The sequence below is a fragment of the Diprion similis genome, chromosome 1 (assembly GCF_021155765.1).
Source record: "Diprion similis isolate iyDipSimi1 chromosome 1, iyDipSimi1.1, whole genome shotgun sequence".
NCBI lineage: Eukaryota > Metazoa > Arthropoda > Insecta > Hymenoptera > Diprionidae > Diprion > Diprion similis.
This window is the reverse complement of record NC_060105.1, coordinates 4,286,938-4,309,061: the sequence shown is the minus strand read 5'-3', so window position 1 is coordinate 4,309,061 and position 22,124 is coordinate 4,286,938. Positions and strand designations below refer to the sequence as shown.

The 22,124-nt window shown below is 43.5% G+C and overlaps 3 protein-coding genes across 3 annotated transcripts; 1 reads left to right on the top strand and 2 right to left on the bottom strand.

Annotated features, from left to right (window-relative positions):
- Nucleotides 1-2,084: 2,084 nt before the first annotated feature.
- LOC124406444 lies at nucleotides 2,085-3,389 on the top strand. The gene is made up of 3 exons (XM_046881856.1): nucleotides 2,085-2,365; nucleotides 2,782-2,904; nucleotides 2,965-3,389. The coding sequence occupies exons 1-3, from the start codon at nucleotides 2,208-2,210 to the stop codon at nucleotides 3,143-3,145; spliced, it is 462 nt and encodes a 153-aa protein (XP_046737812.1). The 5' UTR covers nucleotides 2,085-2,207; the 3' UTR covers nucleotides 3,146-3,389.
- A 1,733-nt stretch (nucleotides 3,390-5,122) lies between these two features.
- On the bottom strand, nucleotides 5,123-10,807 carry LOC124404418. The gene is made up of 4 exons (XM_046878527.1): nucleotides 10,300-10,807; nucleotides 8,355-9,519; nucleotides 5,408-5,620; nucleotides 5,123-5,320 (listed from the first exon to the last, which is right to left on the bottom strand). Exons 1-3 carry the CDS (start codon nucleotides 10,486-10,488, stop codon nucleotides 5,412-5,414), a joined length of 1,563 nt encoding a protein of 520 aa, XP_046734483.1. The 5' UTR covers nucleotides 10,489-10,807; the 3' UTR covers nucleotides 5,123-5,320; nucleotides 5,408-5,411.
- A 3,793-nt stretch (nucleotides 10,808-14,600) lies between these two features.
- On the bottom strand, nucleotides 14,601-20,568 carry LOC124404428 (zinc transporter ZIP1-like). The gene is made up of 8 exons (XM_046878538.1): nucleotides 20,246-20,568; nucleotides 17,386-17,603; nucleotides 17,139-17,306; nucleotides 16,869-17,039; nucleotides 16,582-16,740; nucleotides 16,278-16,485; nucleotides 16,065-16,191; nucleotides 14,601-15,055 (listed from the first exon to the last, which is right to left on the bottom strand). Exons 1-8 carry the CDS (start codon nucleotides 20,249-20,251, stop codon nucleotides 15,027-15,029), a joined length of 1,086 nt encoding a protein of 361 aa, XP_046734494.1. The 5' UTR covers nucleotides 20,252-20,568; the 3' UTR covers nucleotides 14,601-15,026.
- Between the last annotated feature and the right edge of the window lie 1,556 nt (nucleotides 20,569-22,124).

Genomic DNA, 22,124 nt, shown 5'->3' with positions numbered 1-22,124 from the left:
TTTTCGCCAAAAATGCGAAGGGGTTAGCCTTGGATTTTTTTTGGCCGAAAAATCTTTTGTCTGGGAATCGATCCGTATGACGCTTTTTAGACTAATTCGACGCCCAGGAACTCAGAAAACACATGAAAAATAGCCTAGGACCAGCAGCAGAGAAATGACGATGAAAATCTGCAGTTTTTCGGCTGTAACTTTGCAGGTGTTGCTCGCAGCGTATCGGGACTGCGATTGATCGATTCCTCTCGCAAAATCACGTCGGAATAGTACCCTAAAGAATTAATTGCAGCACTTTTCAAAGTCGTCGAAATTTTCGCCAAAAATGCGAAGGGGTTAGCCTTGGATTTTTTTTGGCCGAAAAATCTTTTGTCTGGGAATCGATCCGTATGACGCTTTTTAGACTAATTCGACGCCCAGGAACTCAGAAAACACATGAAAAATAGCCTAGGACCAGCAGCAGAGAAATGACGATGAAAATCTGCAGTTTTTCGGCTGTAACTTTGCAGGTGTTGCTCGCAGCGTATCGGGACTGCGATAGATCGATTCCTCTCGCAAAATCACTTCGGAATAGTACCCTAAAGAAACAATTGCAGCACTTTTCAAAGTCGTCGAAATTTTCGCCAAAAATGCAAAGGGGTTAGCCTTGGATTTTTTTTGGCCGAAAAATCTTTTGTCTGGGAATCGATCCGTATGACGCTTTTTAGACTAATTCGACGCCCAGGAACTCAGAAAACACATGAAAAATAGCCTAGGACCAGCAGCAGAGAAATGACGATGAAAATCTGCAGTTTTTCGGCTGTAACTTTGCAGGTGTTGCTCGCAGCGTATCGGGACTGCGGTTGATCGATTCCTCTCGCAAAATCACGTCGGAATAGTACCCTCAAGAATTAATTGCAGCACTTTTCAAAGTCGTCGAAGTTTTCGCCAAAAATGCAAAGGGGTTAGCCTTGGATTTTTTTTGGCCGAAAAATCTTTAGTCTGGGAATCGATCCGTATGACGCTTTTTAGACTAATTCGACGCCCAGGAACTCAGAAAACACATGAAAAATAGCCTAGGACCAGCAGCAGAGAAATGACGATGAAAATCTGCAGTTTTTCGGCTGTAACTTTGCAGGTGTTGCTCGCAGCGTGTCGGGACTGCGCCTAATCGATTCCTCTCGCAAAATCACGTCGGAATAGTACCCTAAAGAATTAATTGCAGCACTTTTCAAAGTCGTCGAAATTTCCGCCAAAAATGCAAAGGGGTTAGCCTCACTTTTTTGGTCATTTTCGGAGCTGAAAATTTCTCGTCTCCGAATCGATTTGTATGACCACTGCCAGAGTAATTCGACCCCTAGGAATTCAGAAAACAAATCAAAAAATGCGTAGGACCAGCAGCAGAGAAATACCGACGAAAATCATGAGTTTCCCGGCGGTCCGACATGATTCGTTGTTTGCAGTGAGTTCGTCATGTATTCAGTCGATTCCTTCCGCAAAATTACGTTAAATTGACTACAGCCTTATTTAGCAGCGTCGCAATACAGAAAATGATCTGAAAAGGGTCGGCCTCATGCTATTTCCCCGAGCAAAACATTTGTTTGTTTAAGAATCGGTTTGTATGACCCTCTCCCGACCATATCGGCGCCCAAGTATTGCAAAATAAGCATTTCAAATAACGTAGAACCAACAGTTGAGAAATCATCAAGAAAACACAGAGAGAATGATTCATTCATTCATCCATTACAAACCAGATTTAATGCAATAGTAACAATACAATTTCATACATCTCGTATCATGCACAGGTACGGAAATTACTTTACACACGTGCATCAGATCTGATCGAATTCGATCGACTGCGCTATTTGCACCGTATACCTTACAAATAAATACACATAACCACAAGAATCGTGGATTTCACTACAGAGCAAATATGCTATCCAAAATTTTTGTGGTTCGTTTGCACATTCAGTTCCGACTTGATTTCCTCTTCACACAGAAATGTCATCGCCTCCTCATCGTCGGTCTGAAGAATTCGTAACCTTAATTCAGTACTTGGTGTGAACCTCGAGAGTCCGATCGCGTTCACCCACGTTCACCACACCAGGTTTTCATCTTCGGCCAGTGTCTGTTCTCTGGACAGTGCGCAGTCGTCATTCGACGCAAGGCAAGGAGGTTGGTTAGTTGGTTAGTTAGTACTTTAGTAGGCAGTGGGACCTTGTCGGCGAATCAGTAAAATGGCTGCCACAGGGAGTTCGAAAGGTTCGGTGCTCGAGAAATTCGGTCTGCAGCCGGTAACCAAATGCAGCCTTGCCAAGTTTTACGCCCCGGCACTGGGTGCCGTTTCGTACACTGGTCTGTCAATCAACGTAATGAATCCACGATTAATCGTCAGGTAATTGAGACAAACCCCCCCCCCTCGTGAAATTTCACTTCGCCCAGTTTCGCCCTCGTCGCGTCTCATAACCGGCATCAAATTATGTAATACGTCGCCCTTTGAACCGCTCAAACAGCCGTGTCTATTGCTCTACATGACATATAAGTTTCACTAAACATTCATTCGCTCTATAATCGTCAGTCACGTGCCTGTCAATACACGATTCAACGTCACAGTTCTGCCCAAAGTGACGACAGATTCCCCTGGCTGATTCGGAGTTTCATCATCCCTGCAAACATAACCTAATCCGAGAATGCACAAGTTTCAGTCATCGTTCGATCGAGATTTTATAACCGACTCGTTCACTTCTTTCTAACCTCAAATGATTTATACGTAGAAAAGTCCAAACTCCATATTACTGTTTTCTGTTTCAGAATATTCCCAACAACGGATATAACAAACCTGCTACTCGGTAGCACGTTTCTGGGCACTGGATCCTACATTTACACCAGGGAACACTTGAAAAATGCTCCACCTGCAAACAAAATTGCTTACAGGTTAGTTCATCAGCCTTCGATAAGAATTTTACAGAACCTAATGTTCCATTTTTGACTTAGCGCTGCTGGAGCTGTGCTGCTGAGTTTTGGGTCGGTTCTGGTATGGTCTATCCTGCGATCGATCCTTCCACCAAATTCTTCCCTCCACACTATTGCTGGTATCGGTTCTGGAATCGCATTTATTAAGATCGGAACCAGCTACCTGGAGTTTGTCGACTCGCAGGTGGTGGCTAAAAAGTAGGAAAACATAGTACACATGATTTAAAACATTGTCCAAATATGTCATAGACACTGTATTCGAAGAAAACTAACCAAAAAGTAATACGGACAAACAATACACTTGTTTATTATATATTTGAAATAAAATTGTACGGAATCTTGTAGAAAGTTTGACATATATAGTTTGCTAAATGATGCGAATGATCTTTTAAATGATTACAACGTTTCGCTGAATCATATTTAAATATAAACTAAGTTTATTTCCTCAAATGATGACTAATCATTATATTACCCTGTCCCATCCTCCCATGTATTTTAATCGTATGTATTATTTTTTAAATAGATAAAAAATATATCCAGCTTCCTTTTTTATTTTTAAGTTTTTGTTGTCTTTTCAAATTTTTATTCAAATATAATTTACATATATTTTTTATAGTAAAAAATAGACACAATCAAATGAAAATACTTAAAGGTAAAGTGACACGTATTTGTTTGTAACATTCTTATTCTATAGCCATGTTAAATCTTATATCTCATCTCGATAAATAACCAATTAATATACTTCAACTTTCCAACACGGTAATTTCACATTTCTCAATGCATATCGTGTCTATTACTTCATTCTATTTCCCGTTTCACTTGTCAGTCATAGTGGAATGCGAAGGAATACTTTTGGCTCTATGGATAGTATAATTCTATGTACATTTATATCAACCCAAATCGAGTCTATGAATTATTGCTTCTCGTGTCGTGCGTAAGAGTAACTAATAGGTATTTTTATCACTAATGGCCGACTTTTACATCCTTACTTGACATGCCATAGGCATAAAACCTCACTTGACAACCGACATTCCTAAATCCACATCGACCTTGTCGATCAAGTATTTCGTGTATACTTATTACTAATTTAACTCGTGCATATCATATCTACGTGATTTGAAACAAGTTCATAAGCGATGCAAATGAATTACAGTATTATCAGATCTCACTATTCTGAAAACGCGTATAGTAAAAAAATAGAACCGCTCTCCGTTTAATCATATAATATGTATAAGATATTTACAGAGAAAGTATTTTTCATCACCATTTGCTTTTAGCTTACTACACAATGATATAATATTTGAAATATCTTTTTATTCTCATGAAACTAATAGCTAATTGTGAGAGCTCACCGTACACTTCAAGCACCCGGAAATACGTCATTCTGTTTTATGACAAGTATCGGAACTCAAGAAAGTCTGGTTACTATGCTAGATTTTAGTGTAAATATTAGAATTGCAATCAGCAAGTTTACTATTCCGTACCAAAGTGCGAATTGAGGAAAGAATCTCTCGGATTGCATGTTTGATTTAATATAATAATTAAATTTTACTTTATTCGCAAATATCGTTTCCTACTTTTATTAAGTATAAAATGATTTCCTCAAACTGAAACGTTTTATATCGAATTTACGGAATAATATTATTTGATGTTGGCGACCATTGAATCATAAAAATATTTTCAAGACTAATAAAACGAGTATCGAAAAAAATCTTCAAACTTATACAGGAAATATTCTTTCAAAGTAAATGAAAGTAGGTATACATGGTCTCACAGCATTAAAGAATCACCGCGTTTAAGGAATATTTCCTCGGGATAGCGCTGCAGTGCATTTTGATGTGCCGACAAATCGATGAACTCTAGAGCAAGAAGCTAGGCAGGTGTTATTGATTCGAATTAGAAATAGAGAGAATAATTGTCAGATTCGTTTCTATTTTCAAGCAACGATATAACGAGCCTCGCCGGAGAAGGCATTAATTCAACAAGTAGAATCGATCCACCTTTTCGTGTCATCGTGTACCGCAAGTTGCGAATGACGAGCGTAATTTCACGAACTTGAGAATTTAAAAAAAGGTAAAAATGCGCGGTCATTACGTTTCCTGTTGCAGGTGAACGTCGTTCGTTCCGCATCGCCGAATTCCATTCCTTATAACGATAATAATTCTCTCGGCGTTGATTCTCACGTGAAACTCCGGATGACTGTTGAGGCTGTGATTAGACAACCTTCCCCAGGTACTTCCGGTCCGTGGTCATAAACCACTGACTGGTCTCGACGAGGCAAATCCTGGCTGGCAGAGTGACCATCACTCTCGATGGGCGATGCCCGAACATTTCAGGTTCCTCAGATCTATGTGCGTTTTTTTTTTCACCGATTTCTCTGCGGAGAATCGAAGGTGAGACCGGAACATTGCAATTCAGCTGGGAATTTTTAAAAAATGCCAATATCGGCCGTGTATCAACTCACTGCGTTATGTGCTCTTTTCCGTGACCATAGTCGAGGACAGAGTTGTAGATATCACGTCCAATATCTTCTCCGTGACGTTCGATATCGTCGAGGCTATCAAGTCATCGGGGTGATGCCGATGATCGTGATTCTGCATATGATCGTCGTCGCCGTTCACCGTTTCCTCATCGTGGGAATGGCTATGACCATGACCATGTTCGTGGGAGTGTGAAGCTGGAATAAAATTGACATTGAACAATAAATTACGCAACGATAAAAACTAATGAACGATTAGCATGTGTTGAATGAATCGATGAATTTATCCAATAGCTGTACGATCAATTTCTACAATACAGGAGGACACAGCATTGTGTTGTCGTCTATGATACATGACGAATATTCCAACCGGATGTTCACAGTAATATCGTGGTAACAACGATACGGCTGACGGATTTTTGCAATACCGATTTCGAGGTTTCCTAATCCTTGACTAGGTTCTAGCTCGTAACAACATCCGCCTCTCGTATGAAGAAATAAATAAATACCCAACGAGAGGAGCTGCTCGGGCATAGAGAGATATGAAAACCTTTTTGTATGTATCCAAGTAATTTGAGAATCACGAGGCGTCACGTGCGTACCACACCTTACAGGGAATCGCCATTGCATAATCGATCTTGTTCAGTCTCACTTATACTCGAGAAGTCAAAAATCACTACGAGACTTTAAATTTCGCAAGTATCGTCTACAACACCTGCAGGTGACCGCCGATCAACTTTCACCGCGTATTTAACCCGAGCCTCGATGTGCCGGGTACCGGATTCCGTGAGGCTGTACAAATCGTTCAATGAACCGTGCCTGCGTTTCTACAGGTATAATATCGTCGTGTAGATCAACCGATCAACGATCGCTGACCGGTAATTGCCTCCGTGAAAAAAAGTCGACTGCATTTTTTTACCCACTATTTTCTGTTTATTTTCTTTCTAATTTCTCAACAAACATAGGAGAATCGCCTTTTTCTTGAAAGACTTACAATTAGTTTTACTGTCTGTCGTATAAATCCCGTCTCTAATAACTCACAAGTCTCGAATACTCAGCCAATCGCATGTACGCCGCGAGAAAACAGGGCTATTAAAAGGTGGATCGTGAATACCTGCGTTTAACTCCGCACCGCATTAAATCCAAGTTGTAATTTCTCTGATTACCTTTTCCGGTTTACGGTGTCGAGTGTAATTGTTGTTTCTACAGTTGCTCTATTAAGTATCGCCCAGTAGATGGTCTACTTCGAGCATTCAGGGTGGTGTCAAGTTATCGTTACAATTACTCAGGTTATCGCGAATTGATTGAGCTCGGTGAGTCGTTAGCGTCCGGTGTTAAATCACCCGATGCGTGCAATATGTTCGCTTTGTTCTGGCATATAGGTAGGCATTTGCAAATGTCGTGTAAGGTATGTGTAAATGCGTTTCGCTTCCCAACAAGCACAATGGGGTATATTACATTATGTGTTCACCGCTGAAGCCCGCTGGCGAATATTTACCCGAGTCGATTTGCAGCGATAAGAAAATCACGAAATCGCTGAACCCTGACAAGTTGAAATATCCGCGATACCCTACGTCTCTAAATATAGATATACCTACAACTACAGCTCGCGATACTATCTGCCCACACGCCATGTAGTATTATATATATGGATTTACACGTATATACAGTCCTGCAATATTTGATCTATATATAGATTAATATCAATGAAGTGATTAGATTCTCATTATACTCTTCGCTGACACTGCGTTCCCTAATTTCGCGGATAAAAGGCAGCGACAGGCACTTGACTCGGTCAACATTAAACCTTCAAGACTGATGCAAGCATTTTGATTGCTTTCTATACTTCTCTAAAATTTATTTACAAATTTTCTTGACAGGGGTAAAATTTCATTCGAGAGAATTTAAAGAGCTTTACAATTGTCTAAATATTTTTTCGATATTTTCGATATTAGCTCGGTTTTCACTCCACCGAGTAAATCTGGAAAGTGAGAAGATGTTAAGACCGAAATCATCATGTATTTTATTACGTGATTTATCTGGTAAATTCGAGAAAACTGTATTAAAAAAATCACACAATAAATTACAAAAGCACGAATCATCAAATATACTAGATCAAAAATCCAATAGTCAACTGTGTATGACTTTTGATCTAGTACATTTGACGATTCGTACTTTTGTAATTTATTACGTAATTTTCACAGTTTTTTCAAACTCACAAGATAAATCATGTAATAAATTATGTGTTGATTTCGGTCATAACATCTTATGATCTATCACATAGTCATTTTTAGTAGGGACGCGCTGGTTCCAAATTGCTACGAATCACAGGACAGTAACTTCAAGTTATCGGAGGAATTTAAAACACGCGGGTACACATTTCATATGCATGCACAGTAATATCCTCCTTTAATACAGCGTGCAGAAGTGGTGATCCATGATTTGCCGAAACACGTGTGGGATTTATGTATATGCATATCGACGAGTGCCGTGCAAGGTGCGCAAAATTAGTTACCTATATGCGGGTAGCATAGCAGTGGGAAAGCGGGATGTAAAGGGGGTGAGAGAAGGCAGGGGTGGGAATCTGTACCGGCGGGTTAGCCCGGTACGGAGTTGCTCGTCCGACCTTCGCCCGAAATACCTACTGACCCTGCACCTGAGACTTTCCGCGACCCTTTGAAGAGATTGATTTTAACGTAAACACGTATGTATACTACATTGATGCGGCGCTCTGAAGATTGGCGAGAACAGGTGAGAAAATGAAAATAAAAATAGGGATGAGGAGAGGTGGAAAGAAGAAGAAGAAAAAAAAAAAAAGAAAAACTGTTGCAAAAGAGGAAATTCGAGAAACAATGCATGAGGAAAACGGAAATGAGATTAAGGGTTTTCACCGTAAACACCATCAAAGAGTTTTTCACTATCTCTAACTCACTGGCGTACTGGAGTCCCAGCATGAACATAAAGCCAACGAGGATGGCGGCGAGCTGGAGCAATCCGCTTTTCTCGTTGGCCCTCTCCCTCGCGAGTACTTCGAAAAATACAATGTAAAGAAGAGTGCCGGCGGCGAAACCCTGCAGGAGGGTTGGGAGGGGTCCGAGTCCTTCACTGGGGTCCTCGAGGCGTCCGATGATGAGTCCGATCCCGATGCCGATGGGTGTGACGACGGAGAAGACGACGAGATAGCCGAGGACTATCCTGGCGTTCGCCCCAGCCGCTACCATCTCCATCCCCACGCAGAATCCGATCACCAATTTGTGGGTGGCGATGGCGGCGGTCAGGTATATCACGGAAGGCATGGAGGGCTCGAGGCCGACGGTGAGGCCCTCGAATATCGCGTGAAACGACAGCGCTATCACGGTCAGCAGTCCCCGGACGGAGGCGTTCGGAGGGAGCGTCGAGGCCGGGGGCGAGGACGTCGACGCGGACGATGCCGAGGAGTTTCCGCAGAGCGGATTTGCCTTACCGTCGATTTCCGCGCCGTCCAACCCCCGAGGGACCTGCAGGTTCTGCGACAGATAACTACGCTCGTTCTGCGTCAGTGGAATCGTGTTCCCGAAGCTGTTCCTCGTCGGGTTTGCCGATGCGTCGCAAGGGCACGTCGAGCCCCCGTTTACCTTCCCCGCGAGGTTGCCGTTCTTTTCATAGCCCGGGTCATCCTGGTGGAGTCTCGAGTTCCGGGTGGCGAAGATGCCGGGGTTGTCAGAGTCGGACTCGTAGGCGCGGTCCTGAGTCATTGGGGATATCCGGGCGTCCGGAGTCAGAGATTTATCCCCGCTCCTCCCCGCCTCTCGGCTTCTTCGACTCCCGCTCGAGCTTCGGTTGCATCTTCGCAGCGAGACGCTGCGGTGCAGCGCAGCCTCCGTCGGTTCTGGTTTCCGGTCCAGCGCCGCGTGCACCGCCTCTTCCACTAGGTAGACGAAGAAGAAACCACCGCAGAGCAACAGTTCGGCCAGACCCAAGCCGCCCCCCAACTTCATCAGCTCGCCGCTCTCCTGCAGCTTCTCCACGCTCTGACGCACTTCCGGTGCCAGGTGGACAAACGACGTGAAGAGCAGGACACCGCCACCGAAACACAGGAGCAGCGACGTCAGCAAACCCTGTTTCAAGATTCGATTAACCTACGTTATCGTGCCGTTATCATCTACTTCCATTTTTACAGCTTGTCGAGGGTTCGTTGGTAGTCAATTGATTCGTACAATCTTTAGAAAATTTAAATAACAACAGATTATACCAAGTATACGTGTTCGGGTGCGGTTGGAAAACTTTTACCTTGTACGGAAGACCGGAGAGAATACGACGACGATTTTTCATTACGTTAATTACTTTGGACCCTTACGAACCTACACTCTAATTTAGCGGAAAAGTAATCACTCGATCATTAGCAAAAAAAAAAGAAAAATTAAATTATGTACCAAGAGTATGTTTATCCGGTCCACAGTATATTTAGGTGTAAATAAATACAGTGGTTTTAATTAAGCAATAACTTTGACGCTGTACGCCATTAAAACGAACGTAACGACATTTTCTCAGCCAAATGGTGTACAGTTTACGCGATACGTGTCTGCAGAATAAATTTTAAGATAATTTCACGGTTCCTCCGGAGGAAGGATTTTAAAGCTCAGCCATCAGAGACCGAAGTTATAGAATTCCAAATTGAAATGAGCATAACGTGCCATGAGTTCGTAAGAGACGTGTAGAATGTGCGAAAAATCTGAAAACGATTTTACGATCGATCGCGCGGTCTTTCCTTTGCAACCTTTCACACGAAGCTGATACGATCTTTGCCCCAAAAAAAAAATTAAAATAAAAAACAATAACAAACTATCCATAATCCATATCTTTACTCAATCTGTGCGGATATCGTATTCTATATTTACTTCAGCGGTGCTCGCACTGCCCCGACTTAATCTGCATCTGTTGATGCAGAGGGGTAGGGATCCTACGCTGAGAGATCCGATTCCAAGGACCAGCATCGCCCCGATCTTCGCCAGCAAAATGCCAACGGCTCCGTTGTTCACAGCAGCTGTCTTTCCAGCAGTATCAATTATTGGTTCCATCGCCTCCATTCTCGTTGATTTGTTTTTTCTATGGTTTACTTGCGAATATAAATTGTCGTATACGTCCTTCTCACGTTTCAGTGAATAGGATCACTTCATCGTCCAGCACGTATTGTCATCCGGATAACACTTTTCCACGTCGAAGATTCTGTAGGATCGGTTAAAATTGATTTTTTTTTTTTAATAATTTAAGCGAACAAAAACGTTTTTCCTCCTCAGACGTTTTTTGGCGAACGTGTGCCAGGCGTACCAAGGGTGCAGGTCGAAGTTCCGAATGGTCAAAAGTCCGAACGATTAATGCAACTCCTCCACAACACGCCGAGAAGCCTTTCGATTCTGACCATTCGAGCTTTTGGCCATTCGGAATCTTAGTCTTTCGGATGTTTGACAACTCGGAACTTTGACTCGCACCCCTAGGTTGGTACCACGCTATACCCTCATCGCCGTCTAGGTACATTCTGATAGTAACCGTGGTACCAGGTAGTTATACCAGCACCAAGCTCCGCCCATATCACACCAACCATGGTACAAGTGTCGACGGTCGCCAAAAAACGCCTTTCGTCCCTCCTTTTTCTACAATTCTTTTCTTTTATCTATCCTCCATGCAGCGCCAATTTGCCTCCAAGGCTCGCGAACGTGACCCAGATCTGAGAAGCAGAGCGATATTGCACCGTCACGTAGCTCTTCATAATATCCCCTTTTCTTGTATTCTTCTCTTCCTTATTACTCTATTATTTTTATCATCATAGTTGTTGTTATTATTATTATTGCTATCCTCCCTTTACCTCCCCTCTAAATTATCCATCATCCTCTAATCACACCGAATCCGTATCTTCGGGTTCTTTCTTGCACATTTTTTTTACGACGCGTGCCACTCTTCGATAACGGTATAGCAAATCATCATCTCTGTTGGTACTGTACGTGTCAGTAATTTGCGGATATTAGGCGCGTCAACTGCGCGGCAAACCACCTGCCAGGTCGAGGACTTGAGTCATGTATGTGTGTATATTGTACATACATAGCCTGATGGCCAGATGGGCCGCATTTCACTCTGTCATCTTCTGACAACAGTGTACTCGTTTAATATTCAGTTTACCTACTGGCGGTGCTTCTTTATCGTCTGCTTATTTCGCACTTGCGTTCGCACGGCAAGAACCGCGTGTGTATATAACATTGGGAGTAGAAATGATCGGAACTAGGTGGAACAGGCATGCGGAAAAGCACATTTGCCACAACAATCGCGTTTTCACAGCGGTTTCCCGTCTCTCCGTTAGATTGTCATCGTAATCTATGGGTTCTCACGGCTGGCACGTTGCGGCATTGAAACCGTCCGTGTTAAGCAACGCGGTTTAGTGCGTTCAGCGTCTTATTGTTCCCGGATGAGAAGCGACATACGGCGGAACGAATTCCGCCGGCATTCTTTCGAAATCGTATATACGACACGGTGTTCCTTCTCACGTGGGTATAACGTGCAACAGACTTAAGACAAGAGGCTCGCCCAAGCCTCGTGGTCCGACGTTCGGAGTCGATGACCGTAAAACCGAATATGAATAATGGTAAACAGGACGAGCACCCGGCAAGTACGTTCTGCGGCCTCGTGGCGACGATTCAAATTGAACAGTTACATCTAGCGGGACATAATCACGAGCAAATAACATATCTCGGGTCTTAAATCCCAGTCACCTGAATTTTTCAAGTGATATCGCGGCGGCAGGGTGGCAGGTAGTTTGCTGATACGAATTATTTAATCAAAACTGAAAAAAAACGTTCGGAACAATTTACGGTGTTCTCGTTAATAAAGTGTAAGAAAACTTGAAACAAACTATATAGTCTACAGGAGAACGCCAAGAGACCAAACCCCTGGCCAGAACTTCCGATGATTTTCGGTACGCGATTCCTTTCACCAGGTAACTTTTCACCAACTCGATTTAAAAGAAGAATGAGAAAAACTTCCGAGAGAATTGCGAGTGTCGCGTGCTGGTTTAGAAAGTCGATGTCCAACTTCGGGCTGCACGCATCGCGCACTGTCACTGGATCATGGAGTTTCCCAAAATCTCTGACGGCACAGACTATCGCCGGATGATTTATACGGTTTTGTCTTCCGTCCCCGGGGGGCGGCGGAAGCAAGAGGCTCGGTGGGGCAGAGCCGTGCCGCACGGCCGGAGCTTCTGCGACCGCGTGTCAACTTGTTACACGGTCATTTCCAATTCTGCAAATCGCGTTACACGCCCGGTGCACCGGATACACGGATCGGGAGAAACGCTCGCTGGTTGACGAGCCACTGAGCTTTCTAAGCAGATGTAGGTAGCTTCCGATGGTCGCTCACGCTCGGTTACCATTGTCCCTCCCCCACTGCCGGTGCCGGTGCTCTCCTGGCTGCGTGGAAACGCGGTGTTCATGAGTTCTCCTTGCTTTTAGCTCTCCGCTCTCTCCCTCTCACCTTTTCGCGCATGCCCTCCTCGAGCCGCTTTTCGCGTATACGCCGTCCTCGGCCTCCGGTGAATGCTGATATATTTTTCCGCCTCCTTCCTTTTTCACGAGCTCTTTTCTCACACCGCACCCCGCGAACCGGAAGGGGATACCACAGCTGGCTCTCTTCGCGGAACGGAGAAACGGAGAAAGGCGAGAAGAGATTTTCGCAAACGCGAGATGAAGGGATGAAGAAAATTTTCACCCTCCGCGATGTATACTGCCACACGCGTGGTGATCGGGAAAGTGCGCATCGTTGGGTACCAGTCGATAATTCTTTGTTGAAAAACAAGCCCTGTCTAACGATCTTGAACCAGGTTTGAAGGTTGAACCGTTTTTTGACGGAAGTTGTTCAATGTCGGCCGTGAGGAATTTTTGCGCGGAATTTTACGCCAGAAATATAATTTCACGCTCTTCGATATAATGTCACGGGCGTGAAATAATTCATTGCCGATATGTACAGTATCGGTTTTCCGGGACGTGTAAAAAGGCTGGCAAGAAAACTTGCGCACGTATTATCGTCTTCGGTTATAATGCTGATGCAGACATGATAATGCCATTATACTCGAAGCATTGTCAGGTAAAGTGACTTTACACTATATGCGCGAACGATCGCACTGTCACCCTAGTATTCATTATTGCACAGGCGAGCATGTGTACGAGTTAATACCTACAGGCACGCCTTGACCGGTGAACAAATGATATCTGGGTCAGCAGTGATCAAGTGAAATGAGTGTGTGTAAGTAAGTATGTGCATACGCCGTAGGTAGAGATCTGTAGATTGCAGAAACTGCTTTTAGTCTCAGGGCAAACAGACCGCGTATTGTGGGTAGCAAAAATGGAAAAGCAACTTTGACAACTTCGAAACAAACCTTTTTTTTTGTCAAATAAAAGACGTTTATAGACAGTACTTGCTTGTTGCTGTCATTCTCAGTATCAAACAGACGTTAAAACCGTGGCGCGTCTTTAATCACAAGGATAAATAATAATTTGGAAAAAGTGGGACATGAAAAATTTTACGGAAAATTCTGTATACGACAGATATTGCGTAAATCTAATGCATTCATTTACAACGAGCACACCGGGTAATTATTTATTAATATACAATTACGTGGAACATCTGGTTAATACAAGGGCGGGGTTAAGTGTGTCGCCTACACTTCGCAGCAAGAAACGCCGAGTTGTTGGCACAGTAATTTATTATTCATGAATTTGAGTAAATGTGATGTAATGGGGGATGTGAATGAAACAGCACCGATAATTAACTAATTGGCGATCTGGTGATGCACGCGAGTGTATATGGATACGTATCGTATCATTATTATGTTAAAACCATGCGACGGAGTTGAGGTAAGTGTACCAGTTATCGACCCTGTCCCATTTATTGACTGTTTTTGTTTCTATCTGTTTGATCCTTAGTTATAAAATTACTAAAAAATAATTGTGTAGCGTTAAATCCTGTAGCGATTGATTTTAGTCGTCAAGAAATTCACCATTTGTGCCATCAATTTATAATCTTGGGAAATAAAAGCGTCAATAATTGGGTCTGAATGTGCCAATGATTGGTACACGTATGTCACTAGTGCGGTTAGTATTTCAAGCAAGAGAAAAAGGAAAAGGATTGGTTAGTTCGTTAGTGTAAAAACAAAAGTAAAAAATATCGTATTTAATATATGGTATAAAAAATGGAGCAATTTCATTTCTACAAATATCAATATAGAATTGTCCTCGTCTCAATTCTAACGCAATTATTATACTATATAGGTATTCTATCTACTCCCAATATGAATCGTCCGTCCTTAAGCCTATCCTATTTACATGCATCATCCCTTATGATGAGTCTGTTATCCTATCACCTACTTTTCGTCGCCTTTCGTTGGCGATCAAAACATGCAGTACAGAGCCTTGTAAGAGAGCTGCATCACTTGCAGAGCTGTGATCGGCGATCACGACGTCCTTACGTCCTCCTCGTTCATCCAGGCAGATTCAGGTGCAGGTGTAAAATTATTTTTGGTTTATTCTACTCTTTTAATTGTCTGTGTAGCACCGAAGGTTAATGCCGAGTTGTTAGTACTTCGTTAGTGAGAGTGCGAGTGTTCGTTGCCCACTGTAAATCCACCAGAAACGGGTATGAAAAGAAGCAGAGAAACAACGGGATTAGTATGTCTGTTTAGATAAAGAGTCTGAAAGTGTTGTGCGCACAGGAAGGGATGAAAATTGTTTTGAGTTTGTGTATAGTTAGTAGGAGGGATTTTTAATCATTCAGAATCTAGGTGAGGTGTGTTACCGTACGTGTTGAGCCAGCACGTAGTTCAAATTGAATCGACCGACGGTACTCCAACCCAAATCGCAATGGCTCGTGCGAAAAACGACGAACGAGTTGTGCCCGGAATTTTAATATGTTTATATATACGATGCGAGATATCGATGCGTATCTTTCGAATTAATGCATGCATGGGGGAAATACCGAAAGAGAGAAATTCAGCACATGAAAATTGTGAGTGTGCAAGGATGAGTTTTGAATTTTTCATAAGTACGTACGTGATGGAAATAATTTGTGCAAATGCCAATTATTTTTTTTTTCAATTTTTGGTATTAATTATCACATTTTTAGTGCTGCGATTAAATTTTTAATTCCATCACGTTCGTTAGTAGAAAACAGTAATTTTACTCGATAAGCATTACTTTCTCTTTTAATTATAATTCATTATTATTTTGTAATAATTCACTATCGAAATGTCAGAGGCGCTACCAAACTATGTTGCTTGGAAAATTGTTAAAATTAACAAAGTTTTTCTTCCCGGCAGTGTAGATTTGCGTATGGTATATACACATTTTAGATTCATATATTTCTGACCAACGAAACGCAGTGATGCGGGTCACGTGATACGAGCGGAAAGTATCATATTTCCTCTGCAGAACCGGTTCTCGATTTCACGGTAAAACGATACGTTTATGACTATAAGTCCGCGTGCAGTATCACAAGTTTTCCGCTTTTCAAGCTTCAAGTTTCTTCATAAAAAATTTGTGCAGATACAACTACTGACCGAGAAGAAGAACGATTCCTCTTTGAAATCGGATGAGCGATGATGATAAGTGCCAGATGATATACTCACATGAAAACTGGATCGTGACCATGAGAAGAAACCCGATGAGCACCGACAAGTATTGGATTATTCCGTGACGCTGCTTCCTCAGGATTTCAAAGAACACAACGTAAAGTAGCGTCCCTGTGGCGAGTCCCTGCAAAGGATTATAGACGAATTGTATGTAATTCGATCGTGAATCCGCCGTTATCGAATTCTCATTCTAAGTCCTGGACTAATTACCTGCAGAATCACAGCTACGGGTCCGCTGTCCGCAGCGCTTTCACCCCCGGTCATGATCATCCCGATTCCGACTCCGATCGGGGACACGACAGCGTAAGTACAAATGTAAACGATCATCAGGGGAAACCGGGTCCTTGCCGTGACGAGCTCGATGCCGATGCAGAAGGCGATGACGAACTTGTGCGCTGCTACCGCGCCGAAGAGGTACCTGAAGATGGAAATACGGGTATTAGAGACTGTCCGGAATCCCACGTGGATCCATGATTGTCTATGATTGTGAGACAGCGTAATTCGAATCGCTCACCAGACGTCACTCGCAGTGCTCGACAAGCCGATGGCCAATCCCTCGAAAAGTTCGTGGACCGAGAGACCAAGAACGACTAGCAACCCTCTCAGAGAACTGACCACGTAATCATCGTCGTCGTCGGCCGGAAGGGGAATGTGGCTGTGGCCATGGCCGTATCTGGAACGAGACTTCATCATTTCCGGTACAAATTGCGCTACTCGGATGAAGTACTGCGCACTTTGAAAGAACCTTGAGTGCCATGTTCAAGGATGTAATTTATCCTGATGATAATTGCAGCATCTTACCCAGGATGGGGTTGCGGACTGGAAGAAGCTCCGTTCTCGATGACCAGGTCGTTGGTACTGTTATTGACATCTTTGATCGTCTTTGAATTCTCCGATAACCTTTTCCGCCTCTTGTCGTCCCTGCCGAGGTATACGTGGACCACTTCCTCGACCAGGTACATGAGGAAGAATCTGCGTAGGAGGGGAACGAACGGGGCGTATTAAGAGGGTCTCTCGAAACGCTGCTTGCACTTCGCTTCACTTCACTTCTTAAATCGCGGTCGTACTTACCCTGAGCACATGAGCAGCTCCGCCAACGATACCGAGAGGGAGGGCAGCGAGCCATTATCCACCAGTTTTTCAACCCCTTCGGCAACCTCCGGTAAAATGTGGAGGAAAGTTGTGCTGAGAAGAACGCCGCCTCCGAAACCCAGCAGACAGTCAATGATCTTCGCAGATCTGAGGGGGGGAAACGATCTCCGTTAGATCTGACGACGAGAGGACGAGGATCGTCGACTTCTCGCTAGCACTGATTTACCTCGGACTTATCTCGTTCGATGTCCATTTGAACCATCTTGCCACCTGGACGGGGATGAGTCCTATGCAAATACTGACCAGGCAGAGACAAACCATCGTCACTGATTTTGCGACGAGGATCGAGCTGCCCTCGTCATCCACGGTCGTCTCGTCCTCATCGTGCAAAACGGCGGACGCCAGGGTCGTTATATCCTCTGAAGACATCTCGGATGGTGATAGCTGGAGATAAAATGAATGGAAATTATTTTAAGCCAGTTTACTTTCCTCCAGGAAATTGCGTAAAGTAATCGGTCAACTTGTATCATAGGTGTAAGTCCGATACATGCACCTTTGCAACAAGTGGTACTCGAGGCTTAATTTAACCGGTGACAATCAATCTTCGGCAGCGGCAATACCGCGTGTACGTGTACTGTTTAATCTCCTACAAAGACACAAAGTTGATAGCACGAGATCTGATTGTATACATTGATATAGAATCTTACGACGGTGGATGTATCAAGGCTACTTTCAGGCGTTGGGGTGCTTACACGGGAAAAGGGGAGTAATTTGGGTCACTTCAACAACGGGGATTTTCCTTTTATTAATCAGGATGCCGCAGGCCTTTTCAGTCATTAAAAATCAATGACCGATGGCCACTGATGATTGCGTGCAAGTTTTGATCGTCGAATCCAATGGATTTTCCGACCATTGTAAGACCGGTTCGGAAAAATTATAGTATTAATCATCGATCGTGAACAGTTCTTTTCCATATATCTCGAGGGCCGCGTTAAAGACGATACGAAAAACCGTACCGGCCTGTCGTTAAGTCTATACTTAGCGACACATGAATGTGTATCTCTCTTTCTCTCACCTGTCGTTGATGTCTATAAAGCGGAGCGGCTCAGCAGCGATGAAGAAAAAAACGACTAGTGACGAGGGCCCTTTTTGACCGGTATATATACCCCGATTTCGTATCTGTCTAATCGCTTACAAGCGGTGATAACGCGCCGTTAACGCTCGGCGTTCTCGCTGCAGCGGCGGGAAAGAATTTCTCCCCCACTAAGTAGTAAAGGCTTAAATGGCCTTCGTTGCTGAGCGCCGTTGCGTGATAAATTACGTTACGGCGTATGCCGAGTATACGCATGCTTTCACGCAACACGTTTCTTAAACTTGGAGGCAAAAAATTGTCGAAATTTGTCAAATTCTTTTCTCCAGGCAGCTTTAATTTCACCCCGGAAAATTACTTTCACGCGACTGCGCTGCGAAAAGATCTATATCTATAGCTATAGCTAGACGTTTAAAGTCTCGCAATTTTTTTCTAATTTTAAAATGATTTTTTACTGCATAGCTGAGATGAAAGTTTACCGAATCGAGGAAATCGTTAACGTTTTCACGAGTTCCGACACCATCCGATGATATTTTCTACGTTATAATTCAACAACGGGCATTGACACTCCGGGCCAAATTATCAACGTTTTTATCGTAGATTTCTCACCTCACGGTGGTAAGTTTTCAAGCGAACGAACAATATTTTGCTATAAATTTCTCCTTGCCCGATGTTCGCCTTTATGTCAGTCATGCTAATGCAGTTGTAACTCCAGTATTAACGATTCCAAGTAAAAATGATTGTTAATTGTTTTTCGGCCTTTGATCGAAGGTATGGTTATAATGCCACTTGAGTCTCGTTGATGGTTAGAAAAACAAAAATGGCCCAACTTTTATTTTGCATTATTCGTTACGAAAACTTTCGATTCAATCGTTGTAGTCATCAGTTTAAAATTCGAATACTTACCGAGTTTAAATATTTTTCAATGATTCACACTCCCGAAAAGTAGAAAATTCGCGGTGACTTTCGTTTGGAGAAATCTCAAGAGTTGGAGACGTTTTTACGCGAAATAATTATTTTTTCTTTAAGCCTGTACTTGAGGAAGTAAGTGGAAAATAATATCGTCGATAAACTTGGAGGAAAACTGCGAGTGATTTGAAACATTTGAATAAATACTCGGCAACGGTAGGAATATAACATCGTAAACGATAAGGAAACATTGCGGTTTTTATTTATACCGATGTAGGAAAGCTGGAGTCTCTCTCTCTCTCTGTCTCTGTCTCTGTGTAAATACGTTCTAGTCTACCCATTTGCGCACCTCACTGCAGTAAGTACCTAGACGGTTCATTAAACTGATAATAATAAAATTTCTATAGCATTGTTATATTATATCTTTGTATATAGTTTACCAGGTAAACGAAGGGGAAAAATCACCGCCAACGTCACACGCCGGCACGCTTATAATTATTTGTAGGTATTATTCTGTTGTCTCTTCATTTCTGACGCGTTCAATTTACTCTGCGATATCATAACGCGATAAACACTTTGCTGCTTTTGAAAGGTAATTTTCGTCTCTTCATTCTTTTACTCACTAGAAATAAATTCGCGAAGCACAAAGGTGTAAAATCATTGCAAAGATGTATATTGGAAGCTGCGATAGACCAATTTCATGGTACAAACGACGAGGTAAATTCTATTGGTATAGCAGAGCTGAATCGTTTCGGTTTGAATTTTATCACTACTAGGAAAAAACTGGGTGCATAAAATTTCCATTCGTTATTCACCGCACAGTTAAAAGACTTATTTCGCTTCCGCTGACGTCTTTTTCGCCGAATTTCCCGATTCGACGACTTCTGCAACCTGGGTTTATCAGTCACCCACGGCGTTAGAATCATCCGGGTAAGGGACCGGGTGACACAGTTTCCATCCTCAACATAGTCGCACTGTCCCGCACCATTCACGATCACGATCACGATCACGATCACGATCACCACAAAACTCGAAATGCAGGTGAAAACCGGATTGATTCCCGGGGTGAAATTCCTACTCGACTTACCCACATCTAGACTCTCGATGTCGTGTGGCAGTGTTCGTTGCCTACGCTAGTGTACCAAGCCAGGAAGACTAAGTCGTAAAAGCACGTGTGCAGGCCAACAAGCGTGAAGTAAAAAATACCTCGTTTCTGTCTGAGTAAAAAAACGTACTGCAGAAGCCGGCGCCCAGAGGAACGATAGCTTGGGGCCGGATATCTTGCGGTGAACGGCAAGAGGTCGATTCGGTTCTCCTTGGCGGACGAGTTCCTGCGTCCTCGGAGGTTGACTATCGCGTTATACCTACCCACACAATCCGGTCCGAGGGCGGCGAGTCGACAGAGAGGAGCGAGAGGTAAAAGAGAAGGAGTAGGAGATGAAGGAAGGGGAGAGAGCGAGAGAGAAGTCTCCTATGCACGTCTCCGAGCGGGAATTTCGCGAAGTCCCCGGTCGGGAACACCTGGTATCGCCGTCGGTGCACGTCGTCGATTGGACGGACAAGTTTCCTCCGGGAAAGTCCGATCTGCCCATTGTCCATGCACCTGCACTCCGCGTGGGTGATTATTCTTTCTTTCCACGACTGGCACGTAGTGCCGCGTCCAGATTTCCTCAGCTTCCACCGGCACCTTCGGAACCAGGATGCAGTTTCACAGCTTATAGGTAATTACGATCTCTGCATCGATAGGGACTAACGTCTATGCGTCACTGCGAGAAATACCTTTGGCGTTGCTAATCGCTCGATGAGTCGTCCTCAGAGGTCGCGTTCTGATGGTCGACCTTTCATCATCGCGGAACGATTAATCATTTCCTCTGGTTATCCAACAACCACGGAGAATAGCGCGTGCTTTTCAAGGTCGATGATAGGGTGGAATGGTGTAACGGGTGCCTAATCGTATATGCAAAATTACGTTAACTCTGCTGCAACTCGTCTCCACGATGTTTCGGCTTCGAGAGGAGAATCGTGCACTGGGCTTATGCGTCGAATATACCTGTACCGTCACTCTTGCATATTTATGACGGTGAAGCGACGTCGACGCGACGTTCGCAGTTTGTACAATACCAGCCAAGAGCCAAAAATGCTGACGAGCTTTGCAGTCGAGATCGGCAGAATTCTCTCCGTGAGTTGGATTTGAACGGTGCCGGTCCGATTGAGTAACCAAACACGGTCAGCCACTCGTGGCTTTTCATACTATCGAGCATGGCTGTGTAATACGCATGTACGACGGAAAGCCGAGTGTTGTTCGTGAGTTCCTTACACGCATACCTCATTCCCAATGTTCTAGCTCCCACCTTCGCTTTTATGTTCACCAATGACCTGTGCTAGCTGTCACGTGGTTGTTAGCCGATTCGACTCGACGGTGAATGTCTCTGAATGAATTGTAGAATCGGGTCTGATTCAACTATTCTAACAATCGCTTATTTGTCACAACACTCTATTGTGGACTGCCTATAGTTCGACAAAAATGGAAATGTTTCAAACTCCTCGAGCAGACCAGAGTCACGTGACTTTGTCGGTTAAAAAAAATGCGCACATACGGTCACTTTAGTGTAATAATATTCTTTACCGAGTAGACTCAGTTTTCAAAATAAAGCAAACAAATCGGTCGAGTATAAAAAATATTCAGTCCCTCTCCAAGCCTATTTTTATACGGTATTAATAATCACAAACCGGTTATGGTAGCATAAAAATTAACGAGTTGCCATCACCAAATCGCATGATTCAGTGTCATTTATCGCTAGTAGTAATGTCAGTAGAAAATCCTTGACAGTTTCGGGTAATCGTATCAACGCAGCGGTTCAACCGATCGTAAGCAAATTGCAGGGCTTTTACTTAGCAGAAAAAGTGTTGGTCGAGATACGATTATGACCAAAAAATAATCCACCGCAGCGAGCGTGATCTCCGTA

Bases quoted from the DNA above. Each gene is read 5' to 3' on its own strand.
- LOC124406444 (XM_046881856.1), top strand. From the start codon at position 2,208: ATGGCTGCCACAGGGAGTTCGAAAGGTTCGGTGCTCGAGAAATTCGGT. The intron at 2,366-2,781 runs GTAATTGAGACA...TTTCTGTTTCAG, and splicing joins AATCCACGATTAATCGTCAG to AATATTCCCAACAACGGATA. The intron at 2,905-2,964 runs GTTAGTTCATCA...TTTTTGACTTAG, and splicing joins GCAAACAAAATTGCTTACAG to CGCTGCTGGAGCTGTGCTGC.
- LOC124404418 (XM_046878527.1), bottom strand. From the start codon at position 10,488: ATGGAGGCGATGGAACCAATAATTGATACTGCTGGAAAGACAGCTGCT. The intron at 9,520-10,299 runs GTAAATATAGAA...ATCTTGAAACAG, and splicing joins GCAGTGCGAGCACCGCTGAA to GGTTTGCTGACGTCGCTGCT. The intron at 5,621-8,354 runs GTGAGTTAGAGA...ATTTTATTCCAG, and splicing joins GCTGGGACTCCAGTACGCCA to CTTCACACTCCCACGAACAT.
- LOC124404428 (XM_046878538.1), bottom strand. The intron at 16,486-16,581 runs GTGAGCGATTCG...TTCCATCTTCAG, and splicing joins AGCACTGCGAGTGACGTCTG to GTACCTCTTCGGCGCGGTAG. The intron at 15,056-16,064 runs GTGAGTATATCA...GTGGATTTACAG, and splicing joins GGTCACGATCCAGTTTTCAT to TGGGCAACGAACACTCGCAC.